Raw genomic sequence first — 9,118 nt, forward strand, 5'->3', positions numbered from 1 at the left:
AAATCTGACTAAACCCAATTTAATCGGTCTATTCGTAGGCCGATTAAAAATCTTACTCCTAACGAATCCCGACTAAATCGGCTAACTGGTTGGTTATTTTTGATTACCCGATTTCGAAGGGTGTTTCGTTAGGTCGAGAACTGTCAAATTTTTTACGGGGTTTCCATTGTAGAAACTCAGATTCATTTCCATTGATTCAAATTCCTAAGCTAAGTGAAATTTTCTAAGCTAAGTGATTGTAGATAGGCCATTAGACCAGTCTCCCTATTTAGCGTCTCATTCGTAACAGCACGCAGAAAAATGTTTTATAGAATCAGCCTGTACGACCTAGGTTTGAATCAACAAAATTTTTGTTGAATATAATCAACACCGATTTTGCGTTGAAACAACCTTGATTTTCTCAATTCCACTAAAGTCTTTTGTTGTTTCGAAAAAGCTTCTTGACGTTTAGCGTTGATTCAACAAAAATAATGATTTTCAAATCAACAAAAAAATATTCAAATATGCCTTATTTTTCTGCGTGAGACGCATCCTCTCTCCCCTAACTGCGTTACGTATAAAAAGATCGCTCCCTAATTGATTTCTCTATTATTTATTTAACAAAACATGTTCTTATTCACTCCGAAATAGCTACTGCCAACATGAATGACCCCCCGAATCCCGTTTTGAACTCACTCATCTGCTCCAGCTGCGGCCATCTTATATTTTCGCGTCCCATCAGACTTAAATAAAATTTCCAGCGATTTTACGTGTTTTCTGTGCTGACACGATCTGAAAATGAAGATTAAGGAAGCTGGACCTTCTCGACTAGCGGACCGGCTGGCCGCCGCGGCCGCAGATGCCAATTGCATCTGCCGCAGGCCGGAAACGAACGTCGTTTGTGGAAATTGTTCCGCCAAGTTCTTTGGCCGGGTGCAACGGACCTGCCCGAGCCACACTCACGTAAGCTTTGAAAGGGGCGCATTTGGGGGTTGATTAATGTTTCTTGATTTTCAGGTGATATATCTGCTGGATTACGGATACTGTCCGAAATGTAAAGCGCCTTGGCGTTCGCTGGAGGAGCTGACGGCGGCCGAAATGTTCAAACTGGATTTGGCAAAATTAAGAACTGCCAACAACAATCCGGTCATTCGATCGTAATTTCTATCTACTTTTGAAGATCCTATTTTTCTTTCTTGAATAAATTAATTTGATTTAATTTCAACTAAGATCTATTCAAAAAGCATAAGGAACTTAAATCGTAAACCAGCCGGGTGTGCCAGGCCTGTCCTTGTTCTTCTCCAGGAATTTCTTGTGGTTCTTCTTGGCCTCGTCCAGTGACTTCTTGTCGTCCTCCAGCTTCTCTTTGGCCTCCGACGGGAACAGATTGGGAAACTCAAATTTCATCTCTTTTGGCTGCAAAAAAAAAAAAAAAACGCTAAATTAACCTTTCCCTACAAAAAATTGTCCTCCCTTACCAGTGTAACGTAAGCCAGCTTGGTGTCCTCGTCCTTGGTGATATAGCCCATGACCTGGTCCCGCTTCGTCTTGCCCATGGCGATGCGCGTCCGCACGTCCACCACCGGAATCTTGTAGATCTTTTCCAGATAGTTTCGCACGTCGTACTTGGTCATCTCCATCGAGCACGCAAACTGGACGACATTCGGTGGCTGCTCGTGCTCCGGCCGGATCAGCTTGAGCCAAAAGTTGGGTAGAAAAACGCGCAGCTGCGGGTTGCCGCGCTGGTAGATCGGATACCAACGGGTGGACATTTCGGCGGAACTAAAAAGAAAGATTCCGGTCGGCACTGATTGGATAACAACAAAGCAGGCGGCTCAAGAGTCAAAACATGTGAGTTTGACAGTTGTGGATTTTGGGACGACAGGGGAATTGGCAGTTAGGCCGACAAGCGAATCTTTAAACTTACAGGGGGTGATGAGTGAAATAATTTTGCCAAGTGATCTAGAGAGGGAACTGAGCAAAAATTACGTAGCTGAGCAAGACCCGGCAGAAACCATGTTTTTGAACTGATTTTGATAAATCAGTTAAAATTAAAAAAAAAATTCCACCACATTAGATCTATTCCCGTACTGCAAAATTAAGAAATTGTTCTTAAATTCTTAAATTCTGAAATTCTGAAATTCTTAAATTTTTATTTCTTAAATTCTTAAATTCTTAAATTCTTAAATTCTTAAATTCTTAAATTCTGAAATTCTGAAATTCTTAAATTCTTAAATTCTTAAATTCTTAAATTCTTAAATTCTTAAATTCTTAAATTCTTAAATTCTTAAATTCTTAAATTCTTAAATTCTTAAATTCTTAAATTCTTAAATTCTTAAATTCTTAAATTCTTAAATTCTTAAATTCTTAAATTCTTAAATTCTTAAATTCTTAAATTCTTAAATTCTTAAATTCTTAAATTCTTAAATTCTTAAATTCTTAAATTCTTAAATTCTTAAATTCTTAAATTCTTAAATTCTTAAATTCTTAAATTCTTAAATTCTTAAATTCTTAAATTCTTAAATTCTTAAATTCTTAAATTCTTAAATTCTTAAATTCTTAAATTCTTAAATTCTTAAATTCTTAAATTCTTAAATTCTTAAATTCTTAAATTCTTAAATTCTTAAATTCTTAAATTCTTAAATTCTTAAATTCTTAAATTCTTAAATTCTTAAATTCTTAAATTCTTAAATTCTTAAATTCTTAAATTCTTAAATTCTTAAATTCTTAAATTCTTAAATTCTTAAATTCTTAAATTCTTACATTCTTACATTCTTAAATTCTTAAATTCTTAAATTCTTAAATTCTTAAATTCTTAAATTCTTAAATTCTTAAATTCTTAAATTCTTAAATTCTTAAATTCTTAAATTCTTAAATTCTTAAATTCTTAAATTCTTAAATTCTTAAATTCTTAAATTCTTAAATTCTTAAATTCTTAAATTCTTAAATTCTTAAATTCTTAAATTCTTAAATTCTTAAATTCTTAAATTCTTAAATTCTTAAATTCTTAAATTCTTAAATTCTTAAATTCTTAAATTCTTAAATTCTTAAATTCTTAAATTCTTAAATTCTTAAATTCTTAAATTCTTAAATTCTTAAATTCTTAGATTTTAAATTCTTAAATTCTTAAATTCTTAAATTCTTAAATTCTTAAATTCTTAAATTCTTAAATTCTTAAATTCTTAAATTCTTAAATTCTTAAATTCTTAAATTCTTAAATTCTTAAATTCTTAAATTCTTAAATTCTTAAATTCTTAAATTCTTAAATTCTTAAATTCTTAAATTCTTAAATTCTTAAATTCTTAAATTCTTAAATTCTTAAATTCTTAAATTCTTAAATTCTTAAATTCTTAAATTCTTAAATTCTTAAATTCTTAAATTCTTAAATTCTTAAATTCTTCTTAAATTCTTAAATTCTTAAATTCTTAAATTCTTAAATTCTTAAATTCTTAAATTCTTCTTAAATTCTTAAATTCTTAAATTCTTAAATTCTTAAATTCTTAAATTCTTAAATTCTTAAATTCTTAAATTCTTAAATTCTTAAATTCTTAAATTCTTAAATTCTTAAATTCTTAAATTCTTAAATTCTTAAATTCTTAAATTCTTAAATTCTTAAATTCTTAAATTCTTAAATTCTTAAATTCTTAAATTCTTAAATTCTTAAATTCTTAAATTCTTAAATTCTTAAATTTTTTTAATTCTTAAATTCTTACTTTTTGCAACAATTTGAAATTTCTAATTTTAGATGTTTAAGGCATGACCAAGGGCATGACGCTCATGAGCACCATGATTTTGACCACTTTCCTTTTGTTTTAGGACACCCTAACTGAACGACCCAATTTCTCCAGCAAAAAGTGACAGTATGGTGTCGACCTAATTGTGAAATCCCTTTTATCAAGTTTGACAGTTCTGTATTGTCTCCATCGCTTGTCGATTGAAGGTTGGTGAAAATTATTTTTCGGAAAATTCAAGTTTTTCATCGAGAAAAACACCGTATAAATTCAAATTTATTTTTGGAAACCGTCGATAAAAGTGCAGCGTTGAGTTGGACACAAAAAGATACCAAATTATTCAATTGAACCTAGCGAGAAACTTCCTTTTTCTTGCCGCATTTTGGTTATGTAATTTACCCTTGTGTCTGTTGTTCTTTTGCCTTTTCACAGCTCCCGTCTGTTAGCTCGCGAGACCATCCCCAGAAACAATCTTCCGCCATGGGTCACGGATTCGGTGAGCTGGCCAAGGTGCGCGGCATCGTGACGCACAAGATTTCGCCGTTCGAGCAGCGTGCCTTCGCCAACTGGTGGACCAAGGCCATCCCGAACACGCTCCGGCGAATCCGGTCGCAGATCTTCATTGTGGCCCCGCGTAAGAAATATGAAGATTCCTTTGGATAACTCTTGATTTTAACTGGTACGTTTCTTTTATTTTACAGCGTTCGTCGTTGGCTACCTGGTGTACAACTACGTCGAGACTCTGCACACCCAGCTGAACCGCAAGAACCCGAAGGATTTCGAAAACGACGTTTAAATTTCGTCCGCATGCAGGGATTCAGATCCCATGCAATCATGATGCTTATCTGTAAAATTCAACACTAGGAAGGAAATAAAACGAGATCGACTGGAAGGAAAAGTTGTGGTTGTTTCAGTTCAACATTTTGAAAGAAACAATTGGGTTGGAAACCCTTCTTTGCCCTGACACAAAGTGTAAGCTAACAGGATATCGTTACCAAATGAATGATAATTACAATTAGATGACTTTTTTCCCCTAATTCTTGCTAAATCTTTTAAGATTTGCTGGTAGTAATATGTGGACGCAATTATTCACACATTTTTATTTAGGGAGCGTGGATAATTGGGTATTAAAGCCCTATGTCAATATTTATGTACAACGATTTAAAACCCATTTCTGATCACTTTTTTTTCATTTTAATGCAATTTGTTTTAACAAGACAACATTTTTTCGATGGATCAACTAAGGTCCGCTTGGAACGAGCTGTCAAGAAGGACCGCGAGGTTAGATTTTCCAAATTGATTTAAAAATCCATTTTAAACTCTTTGTGGTCGTACAAAGGGTCATTGTACCCAGAAAAATAAGCTTTATCGTTGAAAACAATAATATCAGCAATCTAAGCTTCATTTTAGGACAAAATTGCATTGCATGTTGACTCCAATTTCAACCCAGTCGAGAAAAATGCTGGTGTATCGCTCCAACAGTCCAGTCAGAAATCTGTTGGAATTTCCAACTCTGTAACGATTCTGACAGAATCATGTCAGAACGCAGTGGATGGGAAAGACTTGAATTTTATTTTTTTGTAAAATGCATTTTGATTGCAAATTCGCTTTTACAAAACATTCTGCAAAACACAAATATTTTTCAAAAAAATAAAACCATGGCTCGACAAACAAACGCTTATAATGTTTTGTAGTAACCATCTTTTGATTTTTTATATTATCTATGTCACCAGGGCTGCGGAGTCGGGTCATATTTGAAGCGACTCCGACTCCGGCTTTCTGAGTTAAGCCGGCTCCGGCTTTCCACAAACTGTTGACTCCGGCTCCGACTCCGACTCCAGCCTACCAACTCTAGCTGACTCCGACTCCGGCTCCGACTCCAGCTTTCCACAAATTGTTAACTCCAGCTCCTACTCCGACTACGACACCTAATCTTTATTTTAAAAAAAAAATAAAAATAATTACATTTCAGAACACACTTGCGCGAATACTGTAAACCGGGATGACATTTATGTGCAGGGTGTTTTGAAAAAAAAAAAAAATACCAATTATATATTCAAACAGAATGGTATGGAACCATACAAAGCTTGGTAGATAAGTGTTTTTAAATCGCTAATAACTTTTCAGGATCGAGTTTTACAGCTTTGATATGTTGTACAAAGTTGAGGAGCATTAAATTTCCAATGAGATTCTCACTTTTGGGATTATTTGGATGGAATTAGCGCTCCGTGCAGACCAAACAATAAGAAAATTGCTTTCATACATTTTTTTCTATTTTTTTTCATACAAACTTCACCGCCGAGTATCAATGGATAAATGTTGACCAATTTTGCTCATATTTGGCCCAGAGTCCTAAAATAGGTTTTGAAAAAATGTCCCATATTTTGGGCACCCTACATATTATTCAACTACTTTAAATTTACATTCATTTTTTTAAGTTAATAAAAGCCGTTGCAAATATTTTTCAAAGTTTATGTCACCCCTTTCAAAATTGGTCTGAAAAATCAGGAGACAAAAAAAAATCCCAAAAACTTTAAAAAATTCCATGAAAATAGAAGTCTAATCAACTGAAAACAATCTAAAATGCATTTTTCTGCATTGATAATCATATTTAGCATGTTTGGACTTGTTAAAAAAAGTTTTGAATTTCTATAAAAAAAAAATGTCAATACTTAGATATTTTGGAAACTAATGATGACAACTGGACAGGTGTATATTGCATTTTAAAACACTTTTTTCATTAAAATGTTAAAATCATGGCTAGTAATTTAAATTTGGATGCTTTTTTAATTTTTGACCCCCCCACCCTCGACTTTGGTCAGAGTCGAGGGACATAAACTTCAAAAAATATTTGCAACGGTCTAAGCTAGCTAGACCAAACTTTAATTGGATTTTTTTTTATGAAATTTTAAAAGAAAGCTAACCTGCATACTGTCATGCTGAATTTTTTTAAAGAAACACAGTAATTTTCAAAGATATGTTTTGAAATAAACAATTATCAAATAAACTATTTTGTAAAGCCCTTTTGAATTTATTTGAGAAGACCATCATGGACATTGTTCCCAGTACACACTTTAAACATGTAAATTGGGTCCTTAAATGAAGCTTAGAGTGCTGATGCGATAAAGCTTATTTTTCTGAGTACAATGACCCTTTGTACGACCACAAAGATTTTAAAATGGATTTTTAAATCAATTTTGAAAAACTAACCTCGCGGTCCTTCTTGACAGAAAAGCTCCTACTTGACAGCTCGTTCCAAGGGGACCATAGTTGATCCATCAAAAAATGTGTCTTGTCATTTTTTTTGCATTAAAATTAAAAAAAGTGATCAGAAATGGTTTTTAATCGTGTTTTTTACCGTTGCACATAAAAAATGACATAGGGCTTTAGTACCCAAGTATGAGAAAATTCGGATATTTCAAAAATAAATTAAAATCATATCACCCCGATTCAAGGCGTTTCAAAAAAAAAATAGACTTGTTCAACGATAGTTTTTAAGGATCCACACTTTAAGAGTTTTGTAGAGAAATTGTAAACATAGAGGTTATCGATAAATCCAATGAATTCAATGATTATTTCAAAATTAGTTGGAATTTATTTTCGATTTTTTTACATACTAAATGAGCATACTGCATTCCAAGTAGTAGATTGATATAATAGTTGATAATTTATTGGTAGAGTATTACTGTCATATTTAAAAAAAATTAAAATCATTTTTTTTCGTTAAGTACTGATAGTGAAACTTTATTTTTCCTACTCAAAAAAAAAAAAAAATCATCTACTGAAAACCTCTAAGACATTCGCTATTGGACAAAAAGATGACGGTGTGTATAATTTTTAAGAAAGAGTTTGATAAAATTTGGTCAAATTTTAATTGAAAGAATACATAACTACAAGCAAAAAGAGACAGCAAAGAATCATTTTAATATGCTTTAATTTTTTGACTACACAGCCACAATTGTTCACTATTTTATGAGTTATGACACTACAGTATAGTGTATCCAGATTTTTAAGCGAAGATGGCGTTCGAATTGTGAACGCCCGAAATGTCAAAGTCATGCAGTGGTACCAACATTACGAAAAATTTGTGCCATAGAGTTATCTAAGCCCGAGCTCACGCACACTAGCACTCCATTTGTTTTGCTGGTGGGTACAAAATTTAACCTCAATCTTTTTCGTGTACGTACACGCAATACATGCGCACGTAGATAACTCTATAGCACGACAACCACATTTTTTTCTAATGTTGGTGCTACTGAGAGATTCTGACATTTCGGACGTTCACAATTCGAACACCATCTTCGCTTAAAAACCTGGATACAAACATTGACCATGGAGGATTAACAGATTATGATTCAGTGATCTTACGACACGAATGCCATTGCAATGGTAAAGTGTCTTTAATAAAACTAATAATAATAATTCAGTGATCTTAGTGAAATAACATAATAAGAGCTCTGTAATTATTAAGTCAAATGTAATTACGAAAGCCGACTCGGTCGGTACTGTGACCTGGTACCGAAAAGGACCTAATAAAAATAATTTTCAAAAAAAAAACATTATAAGAGCGTTCCAATCACAACAAAAAGGCTTCGAAAACATCATGGCATCTGATAAATATCTCGAGTTTTGAGGCTCCGACTCCGACTCCAGGTCTCCAAAAAGACCCGACTCCACCGACTCCGGCTCTGACTCCGACTCCACAGCCCTGTATGTCACATAAAACTTTAAACTATTCTGTGATATTTTTTGTCAGTATTTTTGCATTGAAAATAACGTAAAAATCGTCATAAGTATTTATTAACTTACTTCATGTATGCCTTTAGTTATCTAAACGTGTTTTTATCTGTTAAAAACTATTCACTTCCCATATTCCTACCTGCCACTTCACCCCATTTTATCCTCGCCATTTTCCGGCACCTCCACCACCAACAGCTGGGAAGCAGCCGGGGTGCTCCTCGAGGCAAAGTCCTCCTCGTCGGACTGGATCGATTTGGGCGAATCCAGCTCCAGCGTCGTCCCGCTTACGATCCCCCTGAACAGTGCCACGAAAATTTGCCGATCCATGTTGCGCGCCAAGTAGTACAGGAACAGCCAATCGGAGAACGAGAAGTTTCTCGTGATTGCACATATTCCGTGAAAATCCAGGGTGCCAGGCCACGCGAACGAAAACACGAGTTCGTTGAATTTCGTTGATCTGAAAGGGTTAAGGGTGTGCTTTGTTTAAGGTTTTTGCGTAGAATTAAATGTATTACTTACCTTCCGTGCAAATAAAACGTGATCAATCGCCATAGCAGGGCAAGGATTGATATTGTAATCAGTATTGCGTACCAAAACCAAAGAAACGTGAATATCTTCTCGTTGATCACGTTCAGAGCCATAACGCAGAGGGCATCGTGCTTTTGGAT

At 33.8% G+C, this 9,118-nt stretch overlaps 4 protein-coding genes across 4 annotated transcripts in view; 2 read left to right on the forward strand and 2 right to left on the reverse strand.

Moving 5' to 3' along the window:
* The first annotated feature begins 678 nt into the window (after positions 1–678).
* LOC119767953 (uncharacterized protein CG13380) lies at positions 679–1,204 on the forward strand. Its single transcript, XM_038258025.1, has 2 exons — positions 679–942; positions 997–1,204. Exons 1-2 carry the CDS (start codon positions 778–780, stop codon positions 1,138–1,140), a joined length of 309 nt encoding a protein of 102 aa, XP_038113953.1. The 5' UTR covers positions 679–777; the 3' UTR covers positions 1,141–1,204.
* LOC6045588 (probable 39S ribosomal protein L23, mitochondrial) lies at positions 1,194–1,842 on the reverse strand. Its single transcript, XM_001862893.2, has 2 exons — positions 1,458–1,842; positions 1,194–1,395 (listed from the first exon to the last, which is right to left on the reverse strand). The coding sequence occupies exons 1-2, from the start codon at positions 1,749–1,751 to the stop codon at positions 1,234–1,236; spliced, it is 456 nt and encodes a 151-aa protein (XP_001862928.1). The 5' UTR covers positions 1,752–1,842; the 3' UTR covers positions 1,194–1,233.
* Positions 1,843–3,863: 2,021 nt separating this feature from the next.
* On the forward strand, positions 3,864–4,608 carry LOC6045587 (cytochrome b-c1 complex subunit 8). Its single transcript, XM_001862892.2, has 3 exons — positions 3,864–3,919; positions 4,143–4,344; positions 4,412–4,608. The coding sequence occupies exons 2-3, from the start codon at positions 4,191–4,193 to the stop codon at positions 4,504–4,506; spliced, it is 249 nt and encodes an 82-aa protein (XP_001862927.1). The 5' UTR covers positions 3,864–3,919; positions 4,143–4,190; the 3' UTR covers positions 4,507–4,608.
* A 3,875-nt stretch (positions 4,609–8,483) lies between these two features.
* LOC6045586 (innexin inx7) overlaps positions 8,484–9,118 on the reverse strand; it is a 1,956-nt gene continuing 1,321 nt past the window's right edge. The window contains exons 3-4 of the mRNA XM_038257552.1: positions 8,970–9,118; positions 8,484–8,907 (exon numbers count right to left, since the gene is read on the reverse strand). The exon at positions 8,970–9,118 is cut by the window's right edge and continues 389 nt beyond it. Coding sequence (XP_038113480.1) covers positions 8,598–8,907; positions 8,970–9,118 — 459 coding nt within the window. The 3' untranslated portion in view covers positions 8,484–8,597. The remainder of the gene's footprint in view (positions 8,908–8,969) is intronic.

The sequence above is a fragment of the Culex quinquefasciatus genome, chromosome 2 (genome assembly GCF_015732765.1).
Source record: "Culex quinquefasciatus strain JHB chromosome 2, VPISU_Cqui_1.0_pri_paternal, whole genome shotgun sequence".
NCBI classification, from domain to species: domain Eukaryota; kingdom Metazoa; phylum Arthropoda; class Insecta; order Diptera; family Culicidae; genus Culex; species Culex quinquefasciatus.